This window comes from Mesoplodon densirostris, chromosome 9 (genome assembly GCF_025265405.1).
Source record: "Mesoplodon densirostris isolate mMesDen1 chromosome 9, mMesDen1 primary haplotype, whole genome shotgun sequence".
In the NCBI taxonomy this organism is placed as follows: Eukaryota; Metazoa; Chordata; class Mammalia; order Artiodactyla; family Ziphiidae; genus Mesoplodon; species Mesoplodon densirostris.
In genome coordinates, this window is record NC_082669.1 from 45731975 (window position 1) to 45748703 (window position 16729).

The 16729-nt window shown below is 37.2% G+C and overlaps 1 protein-coding gene across 6 annotated transcripts in view; it reads left to right on the forward strand.

Moving 5' to 3' along the window:
- DGKB (diacylglycerol kinase beta) overlaps positions 1-16729 on the forward strand; it is a 653248-nt gene that overhangs the window by 110435 nt on the left and 526084 nt on the right. For all 6 annotated transcript variants that reach the window (XM_060107578.1, XM_060107580.1, XM_060107582.1 and 3 more), the window contains one exon: positions 3500-3653. In XM_060107578.1, the coding sequence (XP_059963561.1) occupies positions 3500-3653 (154 nt within the window). The remainder of the gene's footprint in view (positions 1-3499; positions 3654-16729) is intronic.

Sequence of the window (16729 nt, forward strand, 5' to 3'; positions counted from 1 at the left end):
AGGAAATGTAAGAGAAAGGAAGTTTGCTGCCACCAATAATGTAACGAAGTTGGAGGAAAAAGTTGACATCATCAGTAAAACTTCAGTCATAAATAGGATGACATCATCTCATGGAAATCATTTAAGAACTAGGGAAATCTTTATTCTATTCTTATGTCTATGATAAGTTTTTATTTTTTTTTAAAGGAAGATAATCTATTTTTAAAGGCTTGCTTTCTGAAGGCAGTAATTTGCCAGTGTTGCCTGACACAGAAAAATTACAGCAAAAATATCTAAGACCCAAAAAACAGAGGGTTAGATTTGGAAAAATGCAATGAAATTCTAGTTTCCTGGACCAATAAAGAGGTGGGCAAATTAAGATAATGAAAAAACCCATCTAACCTCAAACAAGTGCTTCTTTTTACTTATTCCTTTCTTTTTTTTTTTTTTTTTTTTTACTATTTTATTTCTTTGACATCCTATGTGTCCAAGGGTGCGTTAAGTGCTTTACATCAATTTATTATTACATTTAGGCAGCAATGCTGAACAGTTGATCTTATATGGAGGAAATTAAGGTGTAGAGATGTCAGATAATAAAACTAAGCTATTTTTTCATTGCTGAGCAAGAGAGAGCTACACTGGAGAAAATTCAGAAAGTTTTCCTGAGATCTGAAAAAAGAAGGACCAAGGAGAAATGTATTCCTTATTAAGAGGGATGTCATGCATTAAGTTCACTTCTTCCTTTGGTTGGCTATTTTTTTGGTTTTCCTCATTAAATCACAAGCACCAATTTCAAGGAGGTCCTGTGTGGGTTATCACACTTGGGATGTGGCAGATTTTTCCTTAAAAAGAGCAGATACGTTTCTTGCCCCAAATCACTCAGGTGGTGAGTGGAGGTATTGGAATATGAAACAAAATCATTTTATTCTGAAGTCCTTGTTTTTGTTTTTGTTGGTTGTTTGTTTGGTTGTTGTTGTTTTCCTGTGTTACCACGTCAAACCCTTGGCTTGAAATAATTGCTTTAAGATATAATCTTATTGTAAAGGAAGATTCAGAGAAAAAAGTTCAGCATTTATAGTCTTTTGTTCACATTTTATTACCTAGTTTCTCAAAAAACGAAACAAAAACAAATGAAAAACAATAAACAACAACAATTTAAAAAAACACCCAGCAAAAAACAATGAACCATATAATGATTTGTTAAATGGAAACATTTAAGTTAATATGGTTTTAAGGCTCATTCGTCAAATACTATTTGGAATTCTTCCTAGCAAATCAAGAGGTTTGTGTTATAGATGAAGAATTTGAGGCACAGAGAGCTTAATAAATTGCCCACTGTCACACAGTTGGAAAGTGTTGGATCTGAGAGTTGATCTAGGTAGTCTGACTTCAGTACCATGCTCTGTCATCTGTTATGTTTCCAAACACAGTGCTGACTACAAAAGGGTCCAGGAAGAAAAGCAACTATAAGTAACATTGATTTTAATCACAATGCTTGTGAATGTTTACCATACAAATTTCCTATAGCTTTGCATATAAAATTAACTCCTGCGTTCTCCATAGACCTTACATGTTGAAGATTATTGACAAGTGTTGGTCACTCATCCAGCTGAGTGTGGATTACTTCTCTTTTGATAGGCCATCCTGAGGAATCCTATTAGTAAGAATAGGTGCCCTCCTCAAGGCAACTTATTTGGATATACTAGTCTGGCTGCTGGCCTCATCTGTGTATTTTGAAACCTTGGCTTCATTCATTGTGGCAAGTTGCTTTTTGAAAGTACTTCTGCTAATTGATGCTATTCTTTATATATTCATATTATTCACAGTTTTTAGTTTTGTGGTTCAATCCACTAGTAGAATTTACAGTATTCTGTGGTGTAGGTGATTCATTAAATATGGAAGGAAATGAAGTCTTTTTACCGCCACCAATATAAACATCTGAAGTGCCCTTCTGAGAATTAATAAGCAAAGCAAGACTAAGTTAAGTTTAACCAAAAATGTCAGATTAAGTTATAGTGCCTTGGAACCATTAATAAATAAAGTGAAGTTTTTGGTTTTGTTTTGTATTAGCTTGAGGTTAATGTTAGGTACAAAAACATACACAGTACATATATTTAAAGGGCATGCAATCTAATCTGCAAAAATTTACTTTCTCGTAATGATACCCCTGTATGTCTGATTCCCTTTTAGGTTTATTCAAAACAGTGCAATAATAAAATTGGTTGTTCTCTACCAGCTTATCCCAATATTTTTACATAGGAAAAATAGACTTTTTGTATCCAAAATATCAGTTTATGTAATTAATTTTATTCTCCTCTGCCAGGATTCTGTAAAAAATTGGGAGCATTAATCTGCCAAGTTTTATTTTTTCCTTATTTTTAGTTTCATCTCAGTTATGTTAAACTGGGTAATAAAAAACTGCCCTTCAAGGGCTTCCTATGAGGCCTATAGCCCTTGCAGTCTCTTGATCTGGACAGATGTGGCTTTATCTCAGTTTCTTCTCTGTAGGTTTCCTAGTCCCTTCAAATGGCCTACTGGATAGTATCCAACACAGCTCCAGGGACCTTCTCTTCCATGAGGTCTACAGCTATTTCCCAGGCAACATTTCTGCGTCATTGTCCCTTCAGTCACAAGGAGGGTTGGCCAAGCCCAGTACAATACCATTTTCTTGTCTTTGTCCCGAGTACCTGTATCCTTGTCCTCAGTTTCCCAGGCAGGAGTCACATCCTGGCCCACTGTCCTCATCTACTTGGAGAAAGCAAGCTCTCCTAGTAGCTCCTGTGAAATCCTCTCATTAACTTGAGGATAGAAGGTGGCTCCCATCACCATTTCCCCAAGTGGACATGGAGATTCTCAAAGTAGCAATGGTTCTTCGCATGTAAATGTCGACGCTTTTATAGTCCTGCAGTGAGTAAGAGTGGGCATGGATCTTGAAGTAGATTCCTTTGAAAATCTGCATAGGAAGATTTAGAATTTCACTTTAGAATTTTATATCCATTCGTCTTGGTGTTAGGGTGAAACTTTCATGTCAACCACTTTCTCCAGTTGTTGAAAACAATATTCACCATTAGAGACAAAGAAAGGAGATGAGAGAAATACCTTTCTTTCTGAGTATTCATGCTGTGTTCATGATTCTGCACTGACATCTTCACATAATTGTCTGATTTAATCATCATAACAACTTTACGGGATTGGGAATATTATACTCAATTTACAGAGGAGGAAATTAAATTTCAAAGAGTAAAAATTTTAAGGCCACATAGATACGGTGGAAATAGAGATGTCTGAGTGAAAAGCTCCTGCTTTTCTTGCTCCATTATTGCAGGTAAGACATACAAATCTAATCACTGGTGTCAACCTAGGACTGACTGCCTGATTCAGTTCTCAAATAGTTACCTTCCTTTTGTAGACTTGGATTTAAGAATGTTTGAGGTCATGTCTCCTACTAATGTTTTTGAGCATAGCACAAAATCTTAACATTGGCTGAGTCTTAAAATATATGTTTAAATTTTTTTTTCAGACAATAGATTTTGAAGGTTTCAAGCTATTTATGAAGACATTCCTGGAAGCCGAGCTTCCTGATGATTTCACAACACACCTTTTCATGTCATTTAGCAACAAGTTTCCTCATTCTAGTCCAATGGTAAAAAGTAAGCCTGCTCTCCTCTCAGGTGGTAAGTTTAATTATTTACTTTAAAAATGCATGTAATGCAAAAACCTCAAAGGGAAAAATCATTATAAATTCTCTATAAGATGAGATGATTTGTTTAAAAATTACCTTTATTGCAGGATTTATCCTTTCATACTAAGACTGTGCAAGTAAACATTAGAGTAAATATACTTTATCATTATTCATCACTTGTCATTTCAATGTCTTAGAAGTCTGTGTTTAGGTAATAATTTTAAGAGATACTTCCATCAAATATAGCAAAGTGCTCTTTTAAATGACTGGAATATATGTATATGTGTGTGTATATATATATATATATATATGTATATGTATATGTAGTCACAAAGCAGTTATGTAAAAACATAGTATTTAATATCAGTTGTTCAAATTACCAATATACTTTCACATTTTTAGATTTGTAAGCTCAGAACAGAGTTTAGATTTTTCTCTTAGATACTTAATTCAGTTTGTCACCATAGAGATGGTTGGTTCTCTCATTAGGTGTAGCTTTTTAGAGATGTCTAATGCATTACTACTTGTCACTAATTGTATCACTCCACACAGTCAGGAAAATAGAAATCTCACTATATTACTTTAGAAAATGTGCAATAGGAAACTGGTTAAACAGTGTTGGAGAGTTGAAAAAGTGAAGATGAACACAGAGACAAACTGAGGTAGAACCATAGGAAGCAGATGCCTCCCCTGGGTTGGAGTCATCAAAACCCAGAAGCTTGGAAGGAGGACCTCTTGGAGCTGGGAGGCAGAGTCGGGGAGTGGGTGTTTCCTGGCAGGTGTCACTGTCAGACTCCTGTGGAGGGGATCCTTCCTGATTGGCTCTGATAGCTCAGGAGCTCAGGGAAGAGTGTGCAGCCCTGGAAGTCAGACCTCTTACAGCATCACCATGGTCTGTGCAGGACTGAATTGTGGGAGCTCACTGCGCCTTCTTGGTGTGGCAGTAAGCTGGAGACTAGAGCGCCTTGCTACTGGAACCAGGGGCTGGGACGGTGAGATGCTGGAGAGATCTAACAGATAAGTGCAGATAGACCAGCAGGAACTAGTCCCTTCTCCCTCCTCCCTTCTCTTGTCTCTCTAGTGCCCCTTTTGAACCCAACAGGTTTCCATCTGGCAATGGAGAAATGTAGTCTACAGCAGTGTTTCCCAAACTCTTTAATCTCAGGACTCTTTTAGGCTCTTGAAAATTATTGAGGACCCCAAAATGCTCTTGTTTATGTGGGTGATATTTATTTCTATTTACCATATTAAAGATGACACATTCTAGAAATTACAATGATCGTCCCCTCAGATGTTGTCAAAAATAACATCTTTATGAAAAATGACTATTTTCAAAAACAAAAAAAAATTAGTGAGAAGATTGACATTAGTTCACACTGTTGCAAATGACTAACATCCAACTTCACAGAAGACAGCTGAATAACCACATCCGCTGCTGTGTTGCCATATCGTGTCATGTAGCCCCTTGAAAAGTCCACTGTACACCCATGAGAGGATGAGAGTGAAAAAAGCAAATGATATCTCAGAATCATCACTGCTAGTATTTGACCTTATAGATCCCCTGAGAGGGGATTAAGTATCCTCTGGGAGCCACTGGTTGAGACTTCCCGTCCTAGCATCACAACACAGAATATCGAAGTGTGGGTAAAGAGGTGAGGAGAATTTTACTAATTAGCACTCTAATAAATAAAAAGCTTAAAACATATAATTAAGATATAGGTGATTGAGCCATAAATAAAACTTGGGCAATCTGATGAAGTGTCCACACTATTAAGCCTTATGTTGTACTGCTTCCCTTTCTGTTAATGAAGTAAAATATTTTTCCTCGAGCAATCGCATGTTGGTTCAAGCTTTTTAAAACAGATGTATACCTTCCATATGCTATATTTTGATCCCTTCAAAATATAGAACAATTAATATGCTTGTAACCTTTAACTACCCATCAAATATTTTTGTTCCTGAAATAATTCCCCTTATACCATGAGCTGAGAGGACTACCCACACTTGCTGTTTTCTCTGAATGAGTTCTGTTTAGTTTGTCCTAATGTGTGGTTTCAGAGCTTACGAGTGTTCTGGGCTGAAAATTTTTATATGAGACAGGTTTTTACTTGGATCTAGAAATTAAAACTTCTGTGTTCTCCATTTCATGCTATAAATGGATTGCATATTCCTTGGAAATAACAAAGTTGTCCCTTATTTAAATTTACATGAAGCAATACTGACCTTGGGAAACACTGTCTTCTTTAAGAAGACAAATACTGAACATTTTTTGATAGGTTGTCTCTCTGAGTCAACAGACTCAGACTAATTGTGTCATACTTGGAGGAAAGAGACAATCTAATTACTTTGGTAGTTTTATAAGAAATTCAAACCTCAAACCCTCTTTTCTTCACATAGCACATAGTAAGTACTACATAGAAGACACCAAATTTACAAGGAGTAGAGATCAAACCATGTTTCAAAATGGGAAAAAAAAATAAGGAAAAACAGCTTTTACTTCTTTGGGACAATCACACATCCTGCATAGACCTACTTGAAAGGAATTGTAAGATAGGCTGTGTAACCCTCATGCAGCAATAATAAATTAAACTGTGATGCCTTTTCAAAGCGTGGCCTCCACATTTTAAGACATAGGTGCATAGTGTCCTTTGTAGGACTGTTTCTCATCCTATGTATTTTCAGAATTACCTTTGATAGTGGATTTTTTTCTGGGAAATAAGGAACCCTGGACAGTAATAAAATTTTCAAGGCCTGGGGTAGCCTTGACTCAGAAACTGAAAGATAAATAGATTTTTATTCCTAGAAACTTGCTTTGCCATAATCTAAGTTATCTAGATGTATTTGTGGTTGAAAAAATCACAAATTAATTTTGAATAAAGAGGTGCTATATAATCTGCTTTGTTTATCTGCTCTGAGAGTTCACATATTTCATTACCACATTACCATCAGGAATATGGTAGCCATTCTTGATTCTGTATATCAACTGAACAATAAAGGCTTCTCAATAAGGAGACAAACTTTTTAAAAGGAAAAAAATATTATTCTTGTTAATGAACAATGATCACATATTTGGTAAAAGTAAAGCATTTAGTTTTTATAGAATAAAACATTTAAAAATAATTATAAATAGGTATAAAATTTGTGAGTGTGTATGTAGTTGTGTTTTGTTGAACCTAATGATCCATCTGGCATTTCATGTAGTGGATGATGTATTGTTTTGGAACATTTTGTTTCCGTTAAGTGCCTCTTATCCCCTATTTAAATATAAGATGATTAATTCTGCTGTTCCCATGTTGGACTTTTAGTTTTTAAATATATCCCCAATATACCATCTTTCCAGCTTTCTTATAACCTCTTCTGCCTCATTGTAAATCCCAAATCCCTAATCCTAAACCTCTCTGCTAGTCCAACGACCAATTTCTGATCTTACCTTCATCCCTAGAATCTATCACTTGAACTATTATCTTTACAGAAATGTTTAATTATTTGGAATCCTTTTTTTTTTTTTTCCGCGAGTGGCTCACAAACCCTCAACCACGGATCACTATTATGATCCCATATTTCAGTCCCTGCTGTTTGCACACGGAGCATAACCAGGGAGAAATCTCATAAATATGCATGCAGGTTGTTGTCACTACACATTCCTAAGACCCAGTATTAACATGGCCTTAACACCTCTTCAACTTTAAAAAAAATCTATTCTGAAAAGTATTTATTCTTGATACTGTCTCCTAGATCAATCAGGTTAAACTTTTTAAACCTCCTTTAGTTTATTCATATCTTTCCCCTCACTCTCAACAGATGACATTTTTTTTCACATCATACAAAAAACAGGTGCTGTCTAAAATAAAATGCTCAATTGTTTCCCACACAACCCCAAACGGTTTCTTCAGCTCACAGAGAATACATATTACTATATTCCAGATGGAGCCCTTCATCTGAGTGAGTCCATAGGAATCAAACTAAGTGGATTGGAAAGTCAAATAATTATATTCTACCCAAATCTGCTTCTATTCCTATCTTCTTTCTGGTTGAAAGGAACCTGAGTATTTATCAATTTCCCTACCCTAAAATCCTGGACCCTTCCTACCCTTCACTGCCTCACTACTTAGGTTTAGTTAATCACAAAATGCTATTACTCGTTGTAACTTCTTCTCAAACATTCTGCCAGTGTCAATTTGCTACATCATTGTGTCATAGACTGTCAATTAGCATGACTCCCAGCCAGGCCCTGCCCTCCCATCTGCAAAATGTTCTTTCTAACACAGAAGCCTGCTGATATTATTCGTGGGTTCCCAAGTGCAGATTTTCACGATCACCTTGTGGAATGTTTTTTAAACCATTATTTCCCAAGTAAACATAAATCCTTGATATTTAAAGCTGATTAAAGCAGAGTTACTTTGCTTTGGGGGTGGTGCAGGAGAGGTCTGAGTACAGGGAGTCCTAGTCACTCTGCCTTCCCCCTGCCTCTGGAGACACCCCCTCCTGAAGTGACCTTACAGAGACTCCAGGGCCTGGGCAGTGCAGTTAAGAAGATGATAAAATCTGAGTTCCATAGCATTAAGCCCATGCCATGCAGCTTATAGAGTCTGCCTACCGTCCTCATTCTCTGTCTCCTTGCCCCAGGCACCCAGATTCTTTTCATATCCAACAGTTTGCTGTGACTTAAAACCTGCTGTGCTTACTCAGGACTCTGGGCTTTTCTGCATGATGTTCCTTCCCTCTGCCCTTATTTCACAGCAAAACCCAGCTCCTTCAGGTCTCAGCTAATGCTTCATTTTAATTCAAGAGCATATGCTAGGGATGCAGTGATCAGTAAGATGGGATACCTAGAGAGTGTAGCTGGGAAGCAACCCTGTCACCCTTGTTAAAGTCCCACCATCTGCCTCTTGTAGATTAGCTGGGACATCCCTGCCTCTCTCCAAAGCCCACCTTTGACAGTTGTCACACAGAAACTCCCGGAATTAACCCTCTTCAGCTAAATTGTCTTTCTTTTTTTGTAGGATAGCAATTAACAGCAGTTATAAATAACAATTACTTTCTCTAAGAATATGGCAATTAGAAGAGAATGTGATGTGATTTATTAACTGGTTCAGACACTCATACTATATATTCCTGTTGGGCTCCCCAGCATCCAAAACATTGACTTTATAATAGGAAACATCCTTTATTAGCCATAGGTCAGTGTAAGAGTTTTTGTTATTTCTTATTAGTTGTTTTATAGCACACAAAGAGAAGATTTTCCTAGCACCGTTTAAATCAGATCATGTAGTGAATTGACCAGCCGTACCATTTAATTATTTGTTTTATTATTTCCTTAATGTATGCATCCAACCATTCATTTTTAAAAACACATTATGGGGCCTCCCTGGTGGCGCAGTGGTTGAGAGTCCGCCTGCCGATGCAGGGGATACGGGTTCGTGCCCCGGTCTGGGAGGATCCCATATGCCGCGGAGCGGCTGGGCCCGTGAGCCATGGCCGCTGAGCCTGCGCGTCCGGAGCCTGTGCTCCGCAACGGGAGAGGCCACAACAGTGAGAGGCCCGCATACCGCAAAAAAAAAAAAAAAAAAAAAAAAAAACACATTATGTACCAGGAATTCCACAAGAAAGCTGAGGATCCTTTAGAGTCAGGGAAAAAAACAGATAGGTGGTCAGTTTTATTATAATAAAATAAGTGCTGTGCTGTATGTGTCAGGAGCACGTGACTGAGATTTTAACCATAAATTGAAATTATCCAGGTAGAAGTAGGGGGAGGGATGGGAGGGGGTGGATTAGAAGGGAGTTCCAAGAAGAGAAAGCAGCATATACAATTTCTGTTTAAATATTAAAATCATGTCCCATCAAAGGACAGTGCACAAACTTTAAGACATTCAATATTTATGCATTCAAAAATATTTATTGATCACTTACAATGTGCCAGATACTATTCAAATTACTGGGAGTACATCAGTGAGCAAAATAGAGCTACCCCTCCCATAGTCATTTACATTCTAGTGGTGAGAGAAAGACTACTAAAAATAAAAATTTATGGCACGTCAAATGGAATGAATGCTGTTGGCAAAAATGAATCAGATAGAAAGTGCAGGTCAAGGCTGAGGATGATGGAAAGTCCTAGGTTTCTCATGACTGACTGAAACTGGGATGAGGGTCATAAGGTCATTTTTGATGGTCCCAGAGGAGATAGTAGTCATGACCTGGGAAGTATTGGGCACAGCCTGGAGGTAGAGTTGGGGGAGCAATCCTGGCAGGATTAGAGTCCTGACTGCCTTCAGAGAGTGGAGGAAGGTAGACTTGGGGAGTCCTGAGAGATCTGGGGATGTGCCTTGACTCAGTTGGGCTGGGACAGATGACATGACTGGAGGAGAGATGAGGTGGGTAGCCAGGACCCCATGGTAGAGAGTGTTGTCCATCATGCTATGTTTTGAATTTATCCAGAAGAAATTGGAGAGCCATGAAAAGGATGTAAGCCAGAAAATAATTACACTGTCAGTGGTGTGGAAGCTATCATGAAGGCAGATGAGGCTACAGATATATAAAAAAGTTCCAGGGCTTCCCTGGTGGCGCAGTGGTTGGGAGTCCGCCTGCCGATGCAGGGGACACGGGTTCGTGCCTCAGTCCAAGAAGATCCCACATGCCGTGGAGCGGCTGGGCCCGTGAGCCATGGCCGCTGAGCCTGCGTGTCTGGAGCCTGTGCTCCGCAACGGGAGAGGCCACAACAGTGAGAGGCCTGCGTACCGCAAAAAAAAAAAAAAAAAAAAAAGTTCCAAAGATATTTAAGATTGAGAATAATAAAAACTATCTCTGAGAAACTTCAGGTACTTTATCTTGGGTCCCCTCTCATTGCTCATTTGATGTGGCAATGGTTAGTGAATTTGTGCTGTGAAGCTACAATCAGTAATGGTATTTAGCTCTTTTCATGTTGTCTGTACAACCAGAGTGTCATACCACAATGGCTTTTTTTAGATAGAAAAGGAGAAACAATGCCTATTTGTCCATAAGGAAGTTAATCAAGTTAAGAACAGAAAATTGTGCAATGAAAATGGAGTACTTAAACCTTTGGGAAAATGTTCTTTTGCCAAATGACCTTACTGAGTGTTCTTGCCAGACAACACACTTCATTAACTGTGCTGAGAAGAAAGTATTACTCTTATCAGTACTGTCTTAAAGATAGTAAAAATGGTTGTGTGTGTGTGTGTGTGTGTGTGTGTGTGTGTGTGTAGTGTAAAGTAGCTTTATAGGCCTTTTATGTCTAATAAGCTACTTCAGTTTCCACCATGCAAACAAAGGCAGGCCAGGTCCCAAAAAACACAAACTGAACAGAGTACAAGACTTATGTAACTATGAGATGCGGAGATTCTTGGCACACAGTAGGGCATTTCAAATATATTTGTGCTTTCATTGCTGTTGATATGCTTTATTGATAATAACGATTATAGTCTGTGCAGCTTATATACCTACATACAAATGCCCTAGAAATAAAGATACAAGAATTTCTATCCATTGGCCAATAAGCATTTATGTATGTCAGCCATTACATTTTTTATGCCTCTATAGTACCAAATTCAGACTTCTAATCATTATTATTAGTAGTAGTAATCTACAAATTATTTTACTCCAATAAATTTTTTATCCGGAAACACTGAAAGCCCTAAAAATCCTTCCCTGAAACCAGAGAAAACTCCGTAACTTCAACGCCCCATCAATGATAAAATTACTCTCGGTAAAAGAAAAGTTTCTCCCAAATCTCCTCTTTAATTATTAAGTGGGTTTGAATATACTGAACTTGATTATATAGGTTTCTTTATTCTTCTATCTGAATATGCTAAGTAAAATTTTGGTTTTCAAACTGTTCATTTTTACTATTAAATTTATTGACCCAAAATAAAGGGGTTTTGTATTTTGAATTGCATCTTAATAATTACATATTAAATGATAGTGTTATCTTAAGATTGTTGCATATTATGTTAACAAATACTTATTTACAGTTTTTGAGATCCTTATGAGGGCAATAAGATATTTAGTAGTTTACAGAGTCTCAAATCAATCATAATATTATTTAATTTGTGTTATGCTCTAAAAATACTTAGTAGCAAGCTAGAAAATGTGCTGTGGTATTGAGCATTTGCTTTGATCTGCTAGAACAAAAACCCTATGAAAATGGGATTTTTCATCTGCTTTGTTCAGTACTTTAACTCCAATGCCTGGAACCTGGTTTTACATGCCTGGAACCTGGTTTTACATGACTAATATTAAAGGACCTTAATATTTGTTTATGTTTATGTTTATAAAGGATATGTTAGTTGTATACCTATTAAAAAACACAGTTAAGCAAGAAGAAAAATCATTCTTAATCCATTTCCCATAAGAAAATGCAGGCAAAGATTTGGTAAATATGTATTTTCGTGTTTGCATGTTTACACCTGCAAGCAAGCACATCCACAGGCTTCTCACAAACATGTATTAAGTGGATGGCACAAGGACTGATCTGAATGGAAGATGAATTTAGAGCTCTCAGCCATTGCTAGGATTTCTAATTTCCTTCCAAAGGTTTATGAAATAATGTATGCACTCTCAAGAGTCTTGAAAACCAGACCCTTTAAACAAAAGGTCATTTATTGAGAGGCTGGAGACAGATTTCTCTGCTTTATTTTTCTCTCTCTAGCCCCACAAAATTATACTTAAAGCATGAAATCCCACATCAGGCTGTCTTTTGAATTATGGATGCACAACTGGTCTTTGTTTTCTCGAATGCGAGATGGAGATAAGAAGTATATGTATCTTACTGGGTATTGTGGGACTCAAAAACGTAATGTATTAGGTACCTTAGGAATGCCAACTTTTACCATTATTAATTAAACAGATCATTTTCCTGTGTTTTAGTTTGCAAACACAGGACAAAGGTCAAATTCAATATAGTATTTTTTTTCCACTAAGACGTCATACATCCTGAAAGAATACAGTCAAATTTAAGGAATATTATTGGGATTTCTTTTTAATGTGACAAACATAGAAATTTTGGTAGCATGGCTTCTTTTCATATGTGGTGGCTTAGGTATAGTCACAAAACAGAGTAATGCAACCAACTCTCAATTCTCTACCTGTAGACAGTGTGTCACCTGCATTATGGTTGCCACCAGCCCAATGTAACTTTGAAATCTAAATTTAAGTTAGTTAACAATCAATTAAAACAATTCAGTTCTTCAGTCAAACACCAGCCATATTTCATGTGTTCAACAACCATATGTGGTTAATACTACTATATTGAACAATGCGTACATAGAACGTTTCTATCATTGAAGAATATTCTACTGGACAGGACTGATAGAGCAAGTCTTGTTTTTACTGCTTTTTTTTTTTTTTTTTTTTTGTTACACGGACCTCTCACTGTTGTGGCCTCTCCCCTTGCGGAGCACAGGCTCCGGACGCACAGGCTCAGCGGCCATGGCTCACGGACCCAGCCGCTCCGCGGCATGTGGGATCTTCCCGGACCGGGGCACGAACTCGTGTCCCCTGCATCCGCAGGCGGACTCTCAACCACTGCGCCACCAGGGAAGCCCTGTTTTTACTGCTTTTGAAAAGAGCTCAAAGTTTGGAGTTAGATGGCCTGTCTTCAACTCTTAACTCCTGGGATTGCTATGTGACTATCAGTAGTTTACTCTCTGACTTTCCACCCTTTTTTTTTATTATTATTTTATTTTTTTAACATCTTTATTGGAGTATAATTGCTTTACAATGGTTTTGTCTCACAAATGGAATTGCAGGGTCAGTGTTGCTGGCACACAGACAGGAATGTTATCCTTCCTCCTTTGCAGAGTTTGTTCTGCTCCTAGAATGTCACCCCCAAAGACCTGCTTCAAACCCTGTTCCTTATAATTGCTTGTTTCAGGTTTTTGCCAGTGGCCAAAAAGATGAAACCCATATGATGTTCTTAGAGGGATTTTGCTGACCCTAGTCTCTTGTCAAGGACTGTATCTATTGCCTGTCCTCATTTTATGAGGAATAACAATCTAGTTTACCCATCTATCTCATCTTGCTGCAGGTTTGTGTAAGCATAAAAAAATTTTTTTAAAATTATATTATTTTAAGATAAGCATAGTTAGAAAGTTGTCTAAAAATCATGAATTGTGTGATAATATGAAGTAACTATTGTTATTCTTGGTTATCAGTGCTACTCATCATGACTATTAATATGAATATTGGAAGTATGATATGTGACTACACTATGTGACAAATTGCTTCATAAGCCTGTTAAATTTCTGCAGATTGAACCAGTATAAAAAAATGGAAAAACCAAATTACCACAGTGTTTTATTGCCTTATATGTTTAGAATTTTAATCCGTGTCATTATTTCATAATAATAACAGTTTTGAATATTTCATTTTAATAGATGAAGGGAAACAATGGAGATAACGCTACAGTTTTCATTATCTGGAATGCAAGTGTTTGAAAATAAAATAAACTGGAGCAGAGGCAGTAATTGAACATGTACCCAAAATTGATTTGCTAACAATTGAACCTTGAGACTAGAATTAAAAGTATCTATTAGAATAAAACTTTTTAGGTCATTGTTTTAAGAAATGGAGTGTCTGTATTGGAATACAATGAAAATCGTGTGCTTGAAGAATATGAAAATCATAGGCAATATTCAGTCTGACTAACGCTAACTCTTTTTGTAGTTAAAACTTTGAAGAGAATAATGTTTATATATATATGTTTATATACATATATATAATCATCATAAAAACAGAAAAATGCCATCGAAGTACAAGATAATTATTGCTAATAAAACTAATAGACTCTAATTACTTTGCCTATTTTTTTTTTTTTCTTTTTTTCTTTTTTTTGCGTTATGTGGGCCTCTCACTGTTGTGGCTTCTCCCGTTGCGGAGCACAGGCTCCGGATGCGCAGGCCCAGCGGCCATGGCTCACGGGCCCAGCCGCTCCGCGGCATATGGGATCCTCCCAGACCGGGGCACGAACCCGTATCCCCTGCATCGGCAGGTGGACTCTTAACCACTGCGCCACCAGGGAGGCCCTACTTTGCCTATTTTTCACTTTATTTTGTACTTTGTTGTACCTTGTAATATATATGTGTATAGGTATATATGGGTCACTTTTGTGGGAAAATATTTAAAGAAGCATAGCCTTGGGCAAGTCAGAGAACCTGCAAATTAGGATGTCAGTCACATGATCTTCAGAGCCAAATATTGACCACTTGAGGCCAAAAAAAAAAAACCACACTGTGTTTTACCTAGCTTCATGTACAGTTTCAATTCTAAAGAGAGAGTTTCACTGATGCTTGGATGGGTTAAAATGGCCTTTGTTAAAGGGAAGTAGACCTTTTCTTTAAATTAATTAATTAAGTTATTATTTATTTATGGCTGTGTTGGGTCTTCATTGCTGTGCGGGGGCTTCCTCTAGTTGTGGCGAGTGGGGGCTACGCTTCATTCCAGTGCGTGGGCTTCTCATTGCGGTGGCTTGTTGCGGGGCATGGGATCTAGACACACAGGCTTAAGTATTTGTAGCACGTTTGCTCAGTAGTTGTGGCTTGCAGTCTCTAAAGCACAGGCTCAGTAGTTGTGGCACATGGGTTTAGTTGCTCTGGGGCATGTAGGATCTTCCCGGACCAGGGCTCAAACCCGTGTCCCCTGCATTGGCAGATGGATTCTTAACCACTGCACCACCAGGGAAGTCCCAAGGGAAGTAGACTTTTGAACCTCTTCTTCAGAGGCTATTACTGCTAAAGAGGAGTGTAGGATTCCATTTACCATCTCGTTTCATTGAGGAGTTTCAGCCAAGAAACCAGGCTTGCTATGTCCTGTTTGCCAGTTGCATGGTCTCGTGTGTGTCCTGTATAAGCCTTAGCACAAACTGCTTAAAAGGAAAAGGACTTTTCTTCAGGGAAGTGAACTTTCCTAGAGGGAGGTAAATACTGGGAAAGAGCTACAGCCAAGTTGAGGGACAGGAAAAAAAAATTTTTTGAAAGGGTAGAATAGGGTGTAAAAACAACTTCTCTGAAGACAGATTGAGGCCCTAGGGCTTGCTCTCAAAATATTAAATGAAAATATAAGGAAACATTTTCACCACTTAAGAGAAAGTGGGCTGATCTAGGGTAGGGGGTTAGGAGCTGAAACAAACCTATAGGCTTTTTCAACGCAACACGTCAAGATTTAGTGGTCCAGATCTATAATTGTTTTGTTGTAAAGTAATTGTGGTAAAGGTCATTGACATTTTATTTTTGTTTCTCTGATGCACACTATAAATCATTGCTAAAAGTATATGTTTTGCCTCTCAAATTTAGCTGAAATTGGACTTAAGGAAAAACTGATTAGTTTTTCATTGTGTATTGTCATATATGCCCATAATTTCTTTTTAAAATAACCTTTAAATTCTTTTAAATGTTAAACTATGATACAATTCAATGCATGATACAACTTTGTGTTTACAACCTATCATGAACAGAAAATGGCAAATAGTCAACTCATTTTGTCAAACAAAATAATTTTAGTATAGTAATATGTTTCTGGTTCAGAAGTAGTGTTAAGTTGAAATTATACATTAATGTTCATATTCAGTATGTACATTACATACAGGAAAGGCAAACAGAAAATTATACTCATATTTTCCAAATGTTTGTGTTTAGTATTATGAAAATTGATAATGAAATACCATAAGCTTCATTTTACATATACAAATGATCATAAGTGAACATATATAAGTGAAAATGTATACCTTTTGGCATTCTTCCAAATGAATGTGATGATACATGCTTTTTATTCTTGTTTTAGGCTGAATTTTTTGTATAAAAGAATTAAATCAAGCTGATTAAATCATTTCAGTACCATAAGTGGGGAGCATAGAAGAGAGGATTAGCTCATCAGGCAGGATGAGTTAGGTCATAGTTTATCCAACCATAATTCAAGGGCTGTGTTCTCCGAGTCTGGAAGTTATGGTCATGTGAAGGATCAGTGCCAAAATGTCTTTTATCATAAGTTGAAACTGCTTATTTCTGCAGCTGGCTAGGCTTTAGATGATTAGTTAGAATTAGTCAGGTATTTTCTTTTCAA